The 19,401-nt window shown below is 43.3% G+C and overlaps 1 protein-coding gene across 3 annotated transcripts in view; it reads left to right on the top strand.

Annotated features, from left to right (window-relative positions):
* Positions 1 to 10,943: 10,943 nt before the first annotated feature.
* Positions 10,944 to 19,401, top strand: part of POLD1 (DNA polymerase delta 1, catalytic subunit) — a 29,883-nt gene continuing 21,425 nt past the window's right edge. The window contains exons 1-9 of one of the 3 annotated variants that reach the window (XM_073004423.2): positions 10,944 to 11,103; positions 13,269 to 13,483; positions 14,304 to 14,417; positions 15,056 to 15,196; positions 15,301 to 15,426; positions 16,587 to 16,755; positions 17,322 to 17,436; positions 18,244 to 18,373; positions 19,114 to 19,280. In XM_073004423.2, the coding sequence (XP_072860524.2) occupies positions 13,279 to 13,483; positions 14,304 to 14,417; positions 15,056 to 15,196; positions 15,301 to 15,426; positions 16,587 to 16,755; positions 17,322 to 17,436; positions 18,244 to 18,373; positions 19,114 to 19,280 (1,167 nt within the window). In that variant the 5' untranslated portion in view covers positions 10,944 to 11,103; positions 13,269 to 13,278. Of the gene's footprint in view, positions 11,104 to 11,724; positions 12,035 to 13,268; positions 13,484 to 14,303; positions 14,418 to 15,055; positions 15,197 to 15,300; positions 15,427 to 16,586; positions 16,756 to 17,321; positions 17,437 to 18,243; positions 18,374 to 19,113; positions 19,281 to 19,401 lie in introns of those variants that run through there. The other 2 variants (XR_012088674.2, XM_073004424.2) reach the window with 2 other exon arrangements.

Genomic DNA, 19,401 nt, shown 5'->3' on the forward strand with positions numbered 1-19,401 from the left:
TGACTATCAAATCGGTTGATGACTGAAACCTTGTGTTGTTCCAATAAATTATTCTTTAAAAATATTCAACACAATTTGATGAAGCTTTTTTAAACTGGACAGTGCCCAGTCTGAAAAGATGAAAAGTTACTGCTTATTTGGAACAGCGTGTGTGGCCTTGGACCAGCTGCACAGTCCCAGGATATTCCCAGAATATAATCCAAATAATCATCACCACCACCTCAGAACTGCAGCGCTGGAAGCGCCCCTCTGTTGGAAGCAAACCCCTCGTTTTCCTGTGCTATTCATGAACACGTATGTTAATCCCTGTCCTCCAGCATTCACCATCAAAGGCAGACTTTGTCTAGTGGAAGAATTGATGCTTTTGAATTGTGGTGATGGAGGAGACTCTTGAAAGTCCCCTGGACTGGAAAGAGAACAAACCTATTCATTTTGGAAGAAATCAGACCTGAGTGCTCACTGGAAGGACAGATCCTGAAGCTGAGACTCCAATACAGTACTTTGGCCATCTCATGAGAAGAGAAGACTCCTTGGAAAAGACCCTTGCATTTTGTTTCCCTTCTTTGCTATTTCTAAGGCCTCGTTGGACAGCCACTTTGCTTTCTTGCATTTCCTTTTCTTTGGAATAGTTTTTGTTGCTGCCTCCTGTAAAATGTTACGAGCCTCTGTCCAAAGTTCTTCAGGCACTCTGGCCACCACATCTAGTTCATTGAATCTGTTCTTCACTTCCACTGTGTATTCATAAGGGATTTGGTTTAGACTATATCTGACTAATTCAATGGTTGTTCCTACTTTCTTCAATTTAAGTTTGAGTTTTGCTATAAGACGCTGATGATCAGAGCCACAATCAGTTCCAGGTCTTGCTTTTGCTGACTGTAGAGCTTCTCCATCTTTGGCTGCAGAGAACATAATCAACCTGATTTTGGTATTTCCCATCTGGTGATGTCCACGTGTAGAGTTGCCTCTTGTGTTGTTGGAAAAGAGTGTTTGTGATGACCAACTTGTTCTCTTGACAAAACTCTATTAGCCTTTGCCCTGCTTCGTTTTGAACTCCAAGGCCAAACTTCCCTGTTGTTCCTTTTATCTCTTGACTCCCTACTTTAGGATTCTGGTCCCCTATAATGAGAAGAACATCTTTCTTTGGTTTCAGTTCTAGAAGGTGTTGTAAGTCTTCATAGAACTGGTCAGTTTCAGCGTCTTCAGCATTGGTGGTGGGTGCATAAACTTGGATTACTGTGATGTTGAAAGGTCTGCCTTGGATTCGTATTGAAATCATTCTATCATTTTGGAGATTGTATCCCAGTACAGCTTTTCCCACTCTTTTGTTGACCAGGAGGGCTGCTTCATTTCTTCTACGGGGTTCTTGCCCACAATAGTAGCTATGATAACTGTCTGAATTGAATTCGCCCATTCCCGTCCATTTTAGTTTTTTAGTTCATTGGTTTTTAGAGCTGTATAAAAACTTTAACCCTATTGATCTAACGCCCCCCCCTGCTGGGCACCAGAGTGCACACTTCTTTTATGTGAATAAACCTGGTGCCCTTTCCTCCAAAAACTGTTTGTTTATTATTATTATTATTTCTCAAGGCTTGGCTTAATAGAATTAGCCAAAACATCGAGCTCTGGGAATAAGAACACTTTTGAAATACTGTCTCATGCTTTGCCATGCATTCTTACCTAATACTTTCTTATGGGTGCAGAAATTCTCATGTGGTAGAGATCATGTGCGTTCGTATCATAAGTAATAACAACAATAACAACAAAAAACTTTTTTTTCTTGAGAAATACAGAAGTAAAGAGGGAATGCAGCAATGATGGTAATGGATTACTTTGGAAGTCCTTAATGTGTTATTATAAACTGCTTTGGATTTAAGGGTGTATAAGAAAATTCGATCAGCATCTTTGGGGCAACTAGGAGTAGTAGAAAAGCTGTAGCACCCTCTCTGAATTACAGCATAGAACTCTAAGTACAGTATCTCACCAAAATTTCATGGTTGGTATCAAATTGCTATAACTGTGATATAGATACAGTATAAAATTCTACATGGTATTCCAAATGTGAATACACTGTAATCTGTACAACAATACAGTCTGATTTTTCAGTTCTGCAGGTATCAGGACAGGATACTGACTTGGTTGCATAGGTGACAGCTACAATAGCTGTAGTATAAAACTGGCCTTTGGGTTTCCCAGGTAAACCCCAATATGGTGAAAAGGATTCACTTTTATTTCCTACTTCAAGCAAAAGCACTCCCTTGACCCATTTTAAAAAATATTTGGATAAATATCACAGAGTGAGAGTTGACATCTAGCTGGTAAGTGACCTGAATTGTATTCCTGAAGGTTATGAATTCAAATTTTTGCTGCTGATGTTGTTCTATGCTGTCATCCTGCGTTTTTCCTTAAAAGGATCCAAAGTGGCTTATTTCATTAAAAAAATTTTTTTAAGTTACAAACAGTATGTATACAAATATTTAAAAATAATTAAACAAGTATTATATTAAAATGGTAAATCAAGATTAAAACACATTTAAAACTACAGAGCACAATAATCCATTTAAAACCCCTCTCAGACCACCAGTCATTAAGGAAAAGCCTGCATGAATAGAAAGGTTTTTCCCTGCTTGTAGAAGGACATCAAAGATAGGCACAGCCTAATTTCCTGTGGGAGGGAGTTCCAAAGTCTGGGAGCAGCAACAGAGAAGGCTCTCTGATAAACCACAGCCCACTCCAGCACCTTGCCCAAGAATGGGATATTAGAGACTGGCTGGTAATTATTGAGGACTGTGGGGTCCATGGACGTTTTTTTCCCAAGAATAGCTTTGCTACTGCTCTTTTAAGCAAGCTGGGATCCTACCCTGCTGCAAGAAGGCATTCACTACCTCTTGGACCCACTCGGCCATTCCATCTCTGGCAGCTTTTATAAGCCAAGATGGGCAAGGATTTAGCAGACAAGTGGTAACCTCCAAGGGTCCTATCCACATCATCAAGCTGCAAACACTGAAACTTATCCATCAACACAGGACAAGCAGGAGTCATAGTTACATCTACAGGATTAACTACAGCATCCAAGTCAGAGTGGATCCAAGTGATTTTGCCTGCAAAGTGCTGTGATCGCAACAAGCTATCAACTGGTCAGCACTATCTTCCTGTGCGAAATTGTGTAACAATCTGTTGACCACCCAGAAGATCTCCGCTGGGCGACTGTGCAGATGCAATGATGTCGGCAAAGAATGGCTTCTTCATGGCAACCTTATGAAACGAATAGCCTTGAAAATGTCCTATCGCTAATAGCCTTGTTTCAGTACTTGCAAGCCCAAGCCTGTTGCTTTCTTTGTGAAACAAATCTACCTCGGACTTGGTCTTCCCTTTTCCTCCTGCCTTCAACTTTTTCTAGCATTATTGTCTTCTCTAGTGAGTCTATTCTTCTCATGATATTCCCAAAGTACAACAGCTTCAACTTTATCATATTTGATGAGAGAGAGAGAGAGAGAGAGAGAGAGAGAGAGAGAGAGAGAGAGAGAGCTTGATTTGGTCTAGAATCCATATGTTTGTCTTTCTGATGATCCAGGGTATCCACAAAACTCTCTTCCAGCCTTTGATTTTTTTAAAATATATTTTTGGCTGCAGTCTCCATTTGGGAGGACAATCAAGTGTTCCCATTTTTTTAGCCAAATATTTTATCTCAGAATGGCTTATTGCCATTAAAATAGTATTGCTAAAATGTTAAGTAATAATGAGACTCAAGCTGCACAACACACTGTAAAGTCACACTTTTAATGGAAAAACAGTTAAGCCACTTTGAATTTGAAGAAAAAAGCAACCAAGGGTTAGAGCTGCTGTTTTCCTTTAAAAGTGTTTTTTTTTTTGCAGAAGACAGCACCTGGGCATGGTAGAATAATAGTACAATTGTTACTTTAACTTTAAAAGTAATTAAACAGTTACAGCAGGACAACAAAAGGAGGAAGGTTATTCTTCATTCTGTTACAGTCATAATGTAATCAATTAATTATATACGGTATTCATTGCGGCAAAAAAGGAATGTATTACAAGTAACTCATTATTTGTAACTATTTCCTAGTTACATGCTGAAGTATATATTGTAAGAGACGACAATTGAAACTGTACAATAATGTTAAAATACTCTGTATTAAAATACTATATATTGGGAGGAAAATAAACATCGATCAAGATTAAAAACAATGTTAGAAAGATTTTAAAATATCTAAATTTAATAAATGGCACATTCTCTCTCTCTCTCTCTCTCTCTCTCTCTCTCTCACACACACACACACACACACACACACACACACACACACACACACACACACACACTTATTACTTAAGAGCTTCCTTGAGAAGGAAGGTCTTTGCCTGATGATGGGAAGACAAGAGGGAGGGGGCCAACCTGGCTTCTCAAGGTAGCGCTTCCAAAGCCAGAGAGCAGTCACTGGGAAAGCTCTTTACAAAGCCTAAGAATTAAGCATGCTTTAAATTTGGAATTCACAATGTGGTTTGTGTGGCGAAAAGGTGCGTAAAATGTTTGTACTCTGGAAAGGAACATTGCTCACTCCATTCTCCCTTGATCTTTTGATTACTGGCTTCACAATAAAGTTAAAGGCAGGTGTATAGTGCCAGGTAAAACAAAGCACTTTACATAAATACAGAATTGGCTGTACAGAATGCACAAAAGATTGGTTTGTTGTGGCAGAAGCACAGGATTAAAACAGTTAGAAAGTCCCTCAAAGTTAAGTTCCTCAGCACAATCTCTTCCTTTTGTTTGGCGCTTCACCCACCTCTCCTTATCTCACTTGAACTATCACTAGGTCAACTTGCGATCTCTGTTTATCCATTGTAGTCCTTTCATAGCTCAAACGCCTTTGTTCTTCCTCAGCTACCCTTATCAAACGTTTTAGGGCTGTTACCTCATATTTCCTTTCCTGTTCAACATTTCTTTCTCCCTTGTTGACCAGTTAAAACCAGTCTGATGACAGCATTTTTAAACTGGTCCTCATGGAAAGAAAGTGTATTGGACTATCTAGGTCCTGTTGTTTAGTCGTTAAGTCGTGTCCGACTTAACAACATGACATAACGTCGGGAAAGTTAAAGAAAATTGGATGCTGACTTCCAAAGAATAGCAAGGAGAGACAAGAAGGTGTGAGGGTTCGGGCTTTGAGTCTCCACAATAAAATCCGGAAACTTTTAAAACTTTGAAACAGGGGAAAGGTTTATTGGAGTATTTAACAAGAAATTAGTGTCCATAAAATTGTTCCATAACTTCTCGCCTGCCACCAATGGGTCTGACAGGGATACCCAAGCATCATTAAGGAACGGATTGGTTTCACTCGTGTTCTAAGGGCCCGGTCATCCGGTCGTAGCTTTGTCTTTCAGAGCCTCTCCGACCTCTCCTTCCAATAAGGGAACAGCCTCATCCTCTGTGGGATCAGTCCACCCAGCATCTCTTGCTGGGGAGAAGGCTGACCAGGGTCCTCCTGGTAGACTCTCCTCCTCATCTCCTCTACCCTCCATGCCAACCTTTCCCTCTCCTCCCTTTTGACCTTCTCCTTTTTCTCCCTCAAACTCATCCACCATTCCCAGGCCTCAGCCTCACCCCAATAAGATGTCCCGGTGGAACCTCCCTCCTTTGACGGTAATCCGCCTCTTCCTTAGGCAATTTTAGACGTTCCCATTCTGCAGTCCATGGGTCCTTAAACCAAACCCATTCCCAACCTGGTGGTAATGGGTTTTCTCTCCCTTTTATCTCTGCCATCCCCGTCTCAATCTCAACCCTCATTTTCCTTCCCGTTCCCGCCAAATCGTCCGGGTTTTGAACAGCCACAGTTAACTCCCTCTCCAGGTCCCGGGTGTCAGTACCCGTTGTTCTGTTCTTATGGGAGCTGGAGTGGGCAAGGTCTGTACCTCCCTTTCTGTTCTTTGTGGAAGGGACAGCACTCCAGCAAGAGACTCTTTTCTCTTGCCCCCGGTCTCACAGAGGGCCCTCTTAAATGAACAATGCAAAGAAATAGAGGAAAATAATAGAAAGGGAAAAGCCAGAGATCTGTTCAAGAAAATTGGAGATATTAAAATAACATTTTGTGCAAAGATGGACATGATAAAGGACAAAAATGATAGGGACTTAACAGAAGTAGAAGTCATCAAGAAGAGGTGGCAAGAATACACAGAGGAATTATACCAGAAAGATCTGGATGTCCTGGAGAACCCAAATAGTGTGGTTGCTGATCTTGAGCCCGACATCCTGTAGAGTGAAGTCAAGTGGGCCTTAGAAAGCATGGCTAACTACAAGGTCAGCGTAGGTGAGGGAATTCCAGTTGAACTATTTAACATCTTAAAAGATGAGGCTGTTAAGGTGCTACACTCAATACGCCAACAAGTTTGGAAAACTCAGCAGTGGCCAGAGGAAGGAACAGATCAGTCTACATCCAAATCTCAAAGAAGGGCAGTGCCAAAGAATGCTCCAACTGCCGTACAATTGCACTCATTTCACACACTAGCAAGGCTATGCTCAAAATCCTATGTGGATTGAAAACTCCAAGAAGTACAAGCTGGATTTCGAAGGGGCAGAGGAACTAGAGAATTGCTAACATGCACTGGATTATGGGGAAAGCCAGAGAGTTCCAGAAAAAACATCTACTTCTGCTTCATTGACTACGCAAAAGCATTTGACTGTGGGGACCACAGCAAACTATGGCAGGTTCTTAAAGAAATGGGAGTGCCTGACCACCTTATCTATCTCCTGAGAAATCTATATGTGGAATCAGGAGTTAACAGTTAGAATTGGATAGGGAACAACTGATTGGTTCAAAATTGGGAAAGGAGTACCGCAAGGCTATATGTTATCTCCCTGCTTATTTAACTTATATGCAGAATACATCATGCAAAAGGCTGGACTGGATGAATCCCAAGCCAGAATTACATTGCTGGGAGAAATATCAACAACCTCGGTTATGCAGTTGATACCACTCTGATGGCAGAAAGTGAGGAGGAATTAAATAACCTTTTAATGAGGGTGAAAGAGAGCCCAAAAACGGTCTGAAACTCAACATACAAAAAATTAAGATCATAGCCACTGTCCCATCACCTCCTGGCAAATAGAAGGGGAAGATATGGAGGCAGTGACAGATTTGACTTTCTTGGGCTCCATGATCACTGCAGATGGAGACAGAAGCCACAAAATTAAAAGATGCCTGCTTCTTGTGAGGAAGGCAATGACAAACCTAGACAGCATCTTAAAAAGCAGAGACATTACCTTGCCGACAAAAGTCCGCACAGTTGAAGCTTTGGTTATTCTAGTAGTGATATATGGAAGTGAGAGCTGGACCATAAAGAAGGCTGACCACCAAAGAATTGATGCTTTTGAATTGTGCTGCTGGAGGAGACTCTTCAGAGTCCCTTGGATTGCACGGAGAATAAACCTATTCATTTTGGATAAAATCAGTCCTGAGTGCTCACTGGAAGGACAGATCCTGAAGCTGAGGCTCCAATACTTTGGCGATCTCATGAGAAGAGAAGACTCCCTGGGAAAGACCCTGATGTTGGGAAATTGTGAAGGCAAGAGGAGAAGGGGACGACAGAGGACGAGATGGTTGGACAGTGTCATTGAAGCTACCAACATGAATTTGACCAAACTCTGGGAGGCGGTGGAAGATAGGAGGACATGGCATGCTCTGGTCCATGGGGTCACGAAGAGTCAGACATGACTTAATGACTAAACAACAACAACAACAACAAAATGAAACAAAAGTAAGCAGCAGTTAATTGGTCCTTGAGAACTATATACACTGGTTACAATTTCTTTTATCTCAGCAAAGCAGTTAGTTTCTCATGCGCAGACCAGCTTATCTCTAATGAATGTTGAGTCTTCCTTACAAAGCGCTACTTCTTCTTTGTGACATTTGCTCTCTTCTTACAGTCCCCCCTCTAGAAGCTGCAATAATCATGTAGCATTAATGTCCACAAAGGCATTTTCTTACAGTGTGATAATTCTTAGTCATATAATAAAGCCACACCTCTGTAATTATAGAAGTAAACAGATACACCACCAAAAGAATGATGTTATTCCTCAACTTACAGTTATATTATAACTTAGTTATACTCTTGTTACTCAAAAACAATTACAAACTCTGCTTAGGCCCTCTTCTTCATTTGTCTTTGGAATCCACAATACTCAGAGGGAGAAAGCATGAGGTACTAACTGGGTGCTACTGATGTATCAAGATACTCCTCTTCTCCTTAATCTTCTTACTCCTTGTTAGTTGAGGAACATACAGGGCTTGTTTAAAGAAAAGGGCAAAGCACTGCCCCCTTGGAAGCCGAATGGGTTAGCAGCCAAATTGTACCTCAATACTGATTGAGTCACTGTAACGGGATTCATCTTTGGCCGGGGGCGTGCTGGTGGTAAAGGCGGGAAAAAGAGTCAGAGGCTGCTCAGAACTTTCAACAATATTTTCTTTATTTCTAACCGTGCTAAGTTCTGCTGAATCAAACGGATCTAATAAATCTACTTCCGATAACAGGTTGTACTTCTTAACTTTAACAGTATTTATTTATTTATTTATTTATTTATTTATTTATTTATTTATTTATTTATTAATACCCCACCTATCTGGCCCACCGGACCACAAAACATCTTGACTCAAAACGGGGCTGGGCCAAAGCGTTCGCGATCGATCAATGGTCTCAGGGGCTCGATCCTCACGGCGCACACCGTGCCACAGCATGGGTGGCGGGCCCAATCCCCCTCCGGAGGCTTCCATTGGAAAGAGGGACCAGGGCGGATCACTCTCCTCCCCCCAAGGTGGTTGCGGGGGTCCACAACTACCGTCCATTCTAAAGGATCTAATCCTCTTCCTTTTATATTAGGATAGGTAGGATCCGGTAGTAATCCGCCTCCCCACTGCAGATGAGGGAATGTTTCAGACAATCCGTCTGTCCCAGTATCGAGCATGGTGTCTGTTTGCACCTCTCGACTTACGGTTCCCGCAATGGCTCCATCCCCTGTCCAACTGAACACGCGCGCATCACCACCCTCTTTTATATCCTCCCATATAATCAGATCCATCTCCTCCCCTCCTTCCTCCACTAGGCATACTTCTGCGGGCCGCCCGGGTAGTACTTCCTCTGGGTCTAAGTCTATTAATATGCCCTCCGCACATCCACTTTCGGCCACGGTGGTTTGGGGCTCTGAGGAGAGCACACTGGTCCTCTTCATGTCACAGTCACCTACCACACCCAATGGCAACAGTTTATCTTAAGGGGAGCAGGAGAATGGGCCATGTTGTGTAGACTAAAAGAGAGAATGGCTTGGGGGTTCAGGAGAAATGGCTGCAGCAATGGCAATAACGTGTAACAGTGATCTAATTCTGACTGATGTTATGGCCCATCGTGACAGTATAAGTAAGGTGGCAGCAAAAGGGCCAGGATGTTCAGTGAACTGGTGGTACTTGGCATGAATCTTGGACACATTTGGAAACAAAATTAACTGAGGCGGAAAAGCTGTAGATCAGGTAGCCAGAATAATTAACCAAGTCCTGCCCTGTCAGCACCACTTGATTCCACTTGCCAGCTGCAATTTCTCCAAGTGTTGTTGTAAGTCTGATGAGCAAAGCAGGACAAAGGAACATACGAAAACAAATAGCAAAGGAAATCCATGCTCACTTTTGAGCCTACCCAGCTTGAGACACACTCGTTTGGTAGTTTTCAGAAAGGCAGCTGTGTCAATTTTCAGTATTTATAACAAAAAAAGAGAGAAGTATTTTGGAACCTTGAATATTGATTTCAATATGAATTTTCATGGAATACAATCCACTACCTGAGCCACACAAGGCACAATATTTAGACCAGAGGTTTATACACATAGAGTAGATGGTGTTAGTCTCTGGAGCTGGAGCCATCACCATCAACTTAGAACTGCAGAGTTGGAAGGGACTCTATAGATCAAGGAATGGAAGACAGAGGTTGAGTTACACCATTGACACTGGTCGTTGTTGTTTAGTTGTTTAGTCGTGTCCGACTCTTCGTGACCCCATGGACCAGAGCACACCAGGCCCTCCTGTCTTCCACTGCCTCCCAGAGTTGTGTCAAATTCATGTTGGTTGCTTCGATGAAACTGTTCAACCATCTCATCCTCTGTCGTCCCCTTCTCCTCTTGTCTTCACACTTTCCCAACATCAAGGTCTTTTCCAAGGAGTCTTCTCTTCTCATGAGATGGTCAAAGTACTGGAGCCGCAGCTTCAGGATCTGTCCTTCCAGTGAGCACTCAGGGTTGATTTCCTTTAGAATTGATAGGTTTGTTCTCCTTGCAGACCAGGGAACTCTCAAGAGCCTCCTCCAACACCACAATTCAAAAGCATCAATTCTTCGGCTGTCAGCTTTCTTTATGGTCCAGCTCTCACTTCCAAACCATAGCTTTGAATTAACACTGGTAATGAATGTTGAATGTGAAAATGGCACTATTAACCCACGTAACAGTAACTCAAAGTAGTGATGATCTCATACACCTTGTAGTAAAAGGAAGCGCAACTGGCTTGACTGTCATTGATAATCAACGCTAGGCAGCCTCTGACATCCAGCTGAAAATAACTTTCTCTGCAGGAGGTTCTGCTCAAGCTAGAATTATGCCGGGGATATTTATGCATTACAGCACACCGTAAGGTACCGCAAAAAACTTTTAATATTCCTCAGCACCTTGTTATCACAGTTTTACCACCGAGGAGGCACAATCTTTAAATGCGCATGTGCATTCCAACCCCAGCCCCACCCCCACCCCGTCCATCCACCTGTAAGACTTCCGTATCTTTTGCTACGTCCAGATTTCAACCCCCGCAAAAAGGAAGAGTTCGCACGCATGCGCCTTTGAATGGCGGCTTATTTCCCATTCTAAACATGGCGGCTGGGCTTGCGGGAGGGAAGCAAAAACGCATGCGCAGAGCAGTCGGTGGCCCGGGAAGGCCAAGTTTTTGGTTCCTCGTCGCTGCTCGGCGGCAGCCAATGGGAAGAGGGTTGGCATGGCAACAAGGCATCGGGGAAGCAGGTCCCTCCCCTGAGCTATTTGGCGGGAGACTGGTCGGGAAGAGGGGGAGCGAGGTGAGATTGAGGAGTGTTTGGTGCACCGCCGGGATAGAAGCTAGAGGGGCTGGAGGGGGGCAGGAACGAGGGGTTTGGTGGCGGAGAATGGGACGTGCGAGGGGTTGATGGTGGAGTGAGTGGGCTCGTTTCTTGGAGGATTAGGGGGATCTGGGAGGTCCGGCATTTGGGGGACCCACAGAAAGCAAAGGGGAGTAAGGTGGCTGAGAGGTGGAGAAAGGTGGGGCGTGGGCTGTTCCTGGAGAGAGAGGCCAGTAGAGGCTTTGTGGGGGTGTGGGGTGGACGTGCAAGAGGAGGAGGGCATGGCGTAGGAATATTGAGGGTTAATTATTGGGGGGGGAGGTACCTGGGCGAGGAAGTGGTGCTTAAACAATTTTGTATCTGCACTTGCGATACAGGAGCAAGATTAATAATAATTGTGTGTTGTCAAGTCAATTCTGACTTAGACCCAGCCTTTCCAGGATTTCCTGTGTAGAGAGTACTCGGGAACCATTTACCATTCCCTTGAATGGTAAGCTTGCCCAAGGCTAGACAGGCTGGTTCTACTTGTGGGAGACACAGTGGGGAATCAAACTCCTAAGCTTTGTCCCTGGAGCCAGACCTTTAACTTACTGAGCTATCCAGCTAGCAATTTGCAGGATTAGGTGTACACCATTCTGAAGTACGCTTTGGGGGAGGGGGCTTGCTTTGGAGGTGCTGTTCTGATGTCAGTATAAAATTGACCAGTTTCTTTTCTGGATCAAACCAGATAATTATTTCTTAGGTGATATGACATAAGTTAATCTTGAAAGAGGTGTTTTTTAGATACATTAAATGTTTTAGAGGTGGTTTACTTTTGCTGCTCACCCTACCCCACATGAGTTTCCATGCCCAAGTGGGGTCTTCTCATCTTATTTTGACACTCTGTCCACTACACCATCCTAGCTGACTAGTAAGTAATTTAGAACAATTAAATGGGACCTCTACAATAAAAATCCTGTGGGATTAATACATCAGTCTATCAAAAAGAGTCCACCATATCCAATTTGGAAAAAAATATTACAAGGAAGAGTCATATCTACAATCATAACTTTTGTGTCAATCCTACATGTAATTTGAACAAAGGGCATCTGGCCTGTTAATGAAAGATTATGCAGTCTTCTTCATCCTTTGGCCTGATTTATCATGATTATCTTTCTATGCCACAGGTGCATAGGGACCAGGTTCTTAGAATAAATATATAGATCAGTGGTTCTTAACCTTTGTTACTCAGATGCTTTTGAACTGCAACTCCCAGAAACCCCAGTCAGCACAGCTGGTGGTGAAGGCTTCTGGGAGTTGCAGTCCAAAACTCCTGAGTAACCCAAGGTTAAGAATCAGTGACATAGATGATCCCAAAGATGGGTTTTATTTTAGAAAAGTAACAGATGAAGCCTATTTTGAGGCCTGCTTAATCTTTCCTCTTTCTTATATTGGTCTGCTCAATGCTGCTATGTCCAAACTGCTTCTCTTAACATAGGTGTGCAGTAGGGGAGATAAAGGACTCAGAATGGCTTTCCAGACCACAGGGTTCTCTGTAGTTTGTAAAGCAGTGGTGGGAAAGTGACTTTGAATGGGCAAACTATGGGAAGGTAAGGTTTAAGCAGCACCCTATCATTGCAAACTCTAAAGCTGCTTTTTGTTAAAACAAAGTACAGTATTCGGAGACCATTATAGTTTATTCTTATAGTTTATGCCATCACTAGGCTTTTAGTTTGGTTCTTCCTACTGCATGGTTGTACTGTATGTAGCAAAAAGATTGGGGTCATCAGGTCTGTAGTGGATTGCATCAATATAAGAAGAGCCTGGAAACATTACTTGTTTGGTCGGCAGCCCTCAGAAACTCCCAACTAGCAGGCAGTGTAGTCTACAAAACTCAAATATTTCCAACTTGACAAGCCGTGGTATCTGCTGGAGCTGGCAGTTGGTGCCACATTTGAGGAGCACAGCAGCAAAGAAGGGAGAATAGCTGCCATTAGACCTTGCACACTGTAGCAACAAACAATGAAATTGATTTTTTTTTTTTGCAAAGGGGACTTGGCCTTGAATTATCTTGTTCTGATTCTGCTCTCAGCATGTGGCTGGAGCTATAGAGCTCTTTTAAGAAAGCTTGGCCATTGATGTGGTGTAACTTTTTATATCCTTAGGAATGCTAAAATGGAAAACAAACGGAAGCTTTCCACAGGAGCTTCTGGTACGAGAGAACCCACTCTTTCACAACGCAAAAAGCCACGAGGGGAAGATTGGGAAGAGGATGGCCCTTCACAGTTTGAAGAAGAGTTGGCTTTTCTGGATGAGGTGGAGGCTGAGATGGCTCTGGAGGCAAAGGAAGCACAGTTGGCACCTGATGCCATCCCTCTCGGTGAGTTAGACTGGCACTTATAAAGGAGGGCACTCCTTAGATGAACGATCTGGGGAAGCAGTTTGGCAAAAGCAATAGGATTTTTGTGTGACTGCGGTGCTTACTTTCTGATGTCGTTTTTATAAAGGTGAAATATTTATGGAAGTTACGTTCATTTGTTTTAATTTGCTGGTAAATATTTCTGCTCTTTGACTGAAATCCAATAGTAAAATCACATCTAGAAAAAGCCGATTGAATCAGTGGAACTTATGGTGGAATTGACTTGCCAAATCCTTACTGATAGAATGGGCCTATGTTAGTTTTGACTTGCTACTGGATTCAGCCGTAATGTCCATTTCTCACTGTTCGGTGTTTAGGGCACTGGTTCTTAACCTTTTTTACTCAGATGTTTTTGGACTGCAACTCCCAGAAGCCTTCACCATCAGCTCTGCTGGCTGAGGTTTCTGGGAGTTCCAGTTCAAAAACACCTGAGTAACAAAGGTTAAGAACCACTGGTTTAGGGCATCTGGCTGCGGAGCCAGAGGTTGGGAAGTTTGATTTCTCACTGTTCCTCCCTAACAGGGGCTGCACTCAGTGGTCCATAGGGTCCCTTCTAGCTCTGCAATTCTAAGATGCTGCTGATGCTGATTGAGCTTATAAAATAACATTTTTTTCAAACCCCAGTTACAGGTCTTGCCTTTCTCTTTTTTGGCAGGGCCTTGCATCTTTGCATGGGCTTTCAAGTGAATATTCCTTTTTTGAAAGGATAAGGTATTAAGGATCAGAGTTGCCAGAATGGGATGGTGCTTCCTTCTAATCTGGGTTTCCCTACTTCTTTCAGGTAATCTTTTCACATCTGTGCGGAATCCCAAGTGGCAGAGACCAGCCCCTCCCAAAATAAATCCCACAGAGGATGCCTTGTGTTTCCAGCAAGTGGAACTGGATTATTATGTGGGTGAGTGTCTCACAGACTGAAAATCTGATAGAGAGGTCTTGAAGGCGTTACTGGATGGATGGGCTGGGATTCCATGGTGTTATTCTTGTTCCTGGTAAGGGGTTTTGCAGAACTAGATATTCCTTTTGTCTGGCTAAACAATAACTCTCTGCTGCTAGAGGGGAAGTCTGATGCTGTTACAGTTCCTGGGGCTTTTGGTAGCTACAATAGCCCCATAATGTTTCTACCTCTTCTTGCCAGGCAGAGTATAGGAGGACTGGAATTTCCCTTTTTTGTGGTTGATGAATGGAGGGAAAGATGCTCAAGAAGAAGGTTTGTTTGTGGAAATGGGTGCTCTATCTTTTATTTATTTTTTTGCATAACTTCCATTGCTGGTCAAGAGAGGCTCTGTTGCTGTGCCTAAATGACTGGGGAGTAAAACAGTACAGGAAAGTAAAGTGGACTGTTGCTGCCAAGAATTTTTTTTAAAAAATGAAAGATGGCCTAGAAGGGACCAGAGCAGCCCTTTTACTCTCCGTTATTATCTTGTCCCTGGCGCTGTCTAAATAGTTTGTGCACCCTATGATTATGTTTTAGTGGAAAGAGGTATATAACTGCTTTTCAGCAACTGATCCACCTGCTCTTTCTTCTGGAGACAGGTACTCATCTCCCTGGATTCCCAGGATCTACTCAGGGTCCAGTGCCTGTGTTACGGATGTTTGGCATCACCGAAGCTGGCAATAGTATCTGCTGCCATATCCACGGTTTTGCCCCCTATTTCTATGTGCCTGCCCAGACTGGTGAGTGTTCAGATTTGGTGGGAGGAAGGGGCTACCCTAAATTATCCCTTTTATGCTTACAGTATAACCATTTGCCTGCTCTACCCTTCTTGTCCCCCCTCCAGGATTTCAAGCAGGGCACTTGGCTGACTTTCAGCGGGAACTAAATGCTGCTGTTATCCGGGACATGAGGTCCAACAAGGACGGCCTGAGCCAAGCTGTGCTAGCGGTGGAGATTTGCAAGAAGCAGAGTGAGCCTTTGCAGAGAGTGGCTGCGAAGGTGCACTCTTTTCGGTTGGCAGGATGTTGGGTTAGGCCTAGATTTGGGGTAGTTTATTACACTTTTATACCACACTATCTGGCCTGTGGCCACACTGGGCGGTATACAACAGAGAACTAAACACAACTGCTGTCTCTTGAGATCATAGCAATCCTGATCATGTAATACTCTGAACAGTGTTGCCCTTTTGTGCTTGTTCTCAGCGCTTCCATATTTATTTTATTTATAATATTTCTTTCCCGTCTGTCTCCTTAAAGGACCCAAGGCGGCTGCTTTGAATTTTATCATGCTATTGTAATAGTTGAGCTGGGCCTGAATACATAGGACTGTGTCACATTCGTAGCATGTGCTAGGGTTGGGAATTTGTGACCTTCCAGGTGTTTTGGGCTTCCCTCGTATCATCTTATATGTATGTAATCTCACCTGATTTTGGAAGCCAGGTGGGACCAGCTGTAGTTAGTACTTGGATGGGAGATGACTATGAGGGAATAGAAAGTGTGATACGGAAGAGGGTTCAGTGGTAGAGCACAGGCTTTGCTTGTAGGAGGTCCCATGTTCAGTCCCCACAATCTCCAGGTAGGGCTAAGAGACAAAATTGTGCCTGAAACTCTGAAGAACCATTGCCAATCGGAGTTGACAATACTGGGTGAGAAGAATCAGTAGTTTGACAATGTAATGACCGGCTTCAGCTCTCAGAAGCCCCAGCCAGCATGAAAATTGGTAAGGGACTCCGAGTTGTAATCCAGAACATGTGGATTATCAAAGCTTCAACAGAAAAGATCTAAAGCAGAGGTCAATTTATCTTAGTTTGTCTGAGCTTGTTAATAGATCCTTGCTTGGTGGCTTATTATTGCAAGTAAAAAAATACCTTCAGGCACAGAAGAGAGAAACATTATGGAAAATTGTTTTGTTCTCCCTTCCCATTAATTGTTTCTACAATTATCAAACGTAACTGTTTGAACTCCATACAATCTCCACTAGGCCTGCATTGTTAGGGGGGTGGGGATATTCAGATATGGAAGCTGTTGCACATAGAATGTAGAACAGGAAAAGGAGGTTTGTAGTAAGGAAATCTCCAGTCCTCAGTGAAAGCTAAATCCTTTTGGTGATCTGTTTTTTTCCCCCCTTCAGATATGTATGGCTACCATGGGCAACAGCTAATGCCCTTCTTGAAAATCACAATGGCAATGCCCAGGCTAATTGCCCCAGCTAAGAGGTTACTGGAACAGGGTTTACGGTGTGGGACTTTGGGAGTACACCACTATCAAGCTTACGAGGCCAATATTGATTTTGAAATCAGGTAGGAGGACCCCTTTCTTAGTGCCATTTTCTTTCCTTGTTTGAATGGAGAAGCTCTCGCCTAGTTTTGTTCTGCTAGCCAGAATGATGCAGTCTTAACAGAGTGAGATTTTCATTCCTCAGCAATGGCATGGCATTTGAAGAGGGGCCAGAAGCAGAAGTAGAAGATTAAGTGGAGGAGGTCTTGGTGTTTACCATCTTTCGCTTATGGAAGTGCTGTTGTTTGTCAGAAATGAATGACTGGGATCTTGCCAAGCAATACAGATGCAGAAGCTGGGTGCAAGAACAACTGGACAGATTTGGGAGGGCTGAAAATAGTGTTTTTATTTCCTCTGTGGCTATAGTGCTCTTATCTGCTTTCTCGCAACCTTTCTCCTTTGAAGGATTACATATTGTAACCACATGTTTTAATGTGTTTTGCAATATTATTTATAAACTGTGTTTCATCTAGGAAAACAAAATAAAAACTGTAAAAAATAATAAAATGTGATTTGATGGGGAAGATGTGAGTTTTCAAGTATTTCTCTGCTAGTTTCCATCCAACCCAAGATTTGTCTCCCAAATTAGATTTATGGTGGACCGGGATGTGGTTGGCTGCAACTGGATTGAATTGCCTGCTGGAAAGTATCACCTGCGGCGGGAACAATCCACTGGCGAATCCAGCAAGGAGAATCCAGCCAAGGTGCTGTGCGTGTTTGGCAATGATGGTGCAGTGTAGAATAGAGTTTCTGGGGAATGGCCCTGTTGCTGCTTCTTTCTTTCAACACCTCGGTTCTGCCAGCTCTAGTCGGTAGCCTATTAAGTGACTTCTAGATAACCTAGCTCTCCATTAGCTGGGCACTAGACTTTCCTGGGGTTCCTTCAGTTTTAAGAGGTGGGTTGTTCTTTCTTTCCATGCTATAGTCATGATATTTTCTGGCATTCGTTCAAGAGTCACAAGTGCTCTGAAAAAAACTTTTCCTTGATTTTTACTCTGGGAGGAGCAGGATGGTAGCTGAAGAGTGGATGCACACTTGATATAGGTGCTGTGAGCCTTTCACTATTAGCTGAAAGTATTCTTACTCCTATGCCTGAGGACGTGGATTTGTCCTGGAAAGCTCACATTAAAATATAGCAGTTAGTCTGTGGGTAGCAGAGGGGCTGAGGAAGATTATGGATGCAAGATCACAGATATTTTCGTTACTGAATCTGAGTCTCCACAACATTAGTCCCACATTTTAAGCACTGGCTATGCCACACCTGCTGCAAGAGAAGCATCATGTGTAGATCATGTGGTGGGGTGAGGTGATGCCCTTTTTTGGCACCTAACACCTATCCTAGCTTGATAAAGGGTCCAAAAAGTGGGATGCTTAGAGGCAGAGATATTTTCTGAAAGATGTGAATGCAGTGTATGTAAGCTTCGCTTGGGAAGGTGCATGAGATCCCTCAGGGCTGAAGATGACAGATATCTGACATAATTAATTTTCCTTTTTTTTCTTCCTGCCCATAGGTGTCTCTCTGCCAGCTGGAAGCTGATGTGGCCTGGATGGATTTCATTAGCCATCCCCCCGAAGGAGAGTGGCAACGGATAGCCCCCTTGCGTGTGCTCAGCTTTGATATTGAATGTGCCGGACGCAAAGGTATCGGAGAAAGCAGATGGGGCAAACTGCAATGTGGGGAGGCGATTTTAATTTAGTTATCCTAAATTTGGTAACCACGATGTTTATAAGAATAAAAAAAGCTTATAATGCTGAAATAGTTGTAACATGAAACACTCTCTGTTGAAGAGCATGTTTGGTGAAAGGTATATTAAGCATTGAAATGGCTCTTTAAATCAGTCTAGTAGGGATGTGAAACTATTTGCAAGCCCACTAAAGCCTGGGTTGTTTTGAGGTGGCCTGGGGGTAGGTCTGGCAAGGCAAGAATTGTTGCTTTGCCCTGGTGGGTGATTAGTTGCAAGGACATCTTAACTGTTTGAGCCACGCAGATGCTTGGAGCAAGTGAAGGAACTATTTAAGTATGGTGGGTTATATAAGTGAAAGGTTGTATGCCATAGGGTTCAGAGCACTGATCTCCTTATCTGTGTTTGGGTGGGCTTGTCAACCACCAGTGGCTTTGGAGTGAATTACCATTACCATTTGTTCCTGTCACTTCACAAGGACTGTTAAGAGCACCACTGTATTGGACCTTTTTTCCTTCCATTTCCCCTTCCCTTACTGCTCCATGGATGTATAAATGTCTGACACTGAGCCTCAACCTGGAAAACTTCATGTGCTAGTCTTGGAAAGTGCCACAAGTTTGTCGCTTTTGCAGATGTACACCAGAAACTAACATGGCAGCAACGTTTGTATTAAACACCTTTTCCTACATTTCTGCTCAGGCATTTTCCCTGAACCTGAGAAGGACCCAGTGATTCAGATTGCCAACATGGTGCTACGCCAAGGAGAGAAGGACCCCTTTGTGCGCAATGTCTTCACCTTGCAGAGCTGTGCCCCCATTGTGGGTTCCCAGGTGCTCTCTTTCCCAAAGGAGGAGGAACTGCTGAAGGTAGGGGGGGCTGAAGCTTCAGGGCTGCAAGGTGGGATGAAGCAGAGGTTCAAAGACAGGGCAGAGATTAGCAGGAGCAGTTGGGGGACCTGGTTAGCGTGGTAGATTACTCTGTAAACAT

This window comes from Pogona vitticeps, chromosome 6 (assembly GCF_051106095.1).
Source record: "Pogona vitticeps strain Pit_001003342236 chromosome 6, PviZW2.1, whole genome shotgun sequence".
Lineage (NCBI taxonomy): Eukaryota > Metazoa > Chordata > Lepidosauria > Squamata > Agamidae > Pogona > Pogona vitticeps.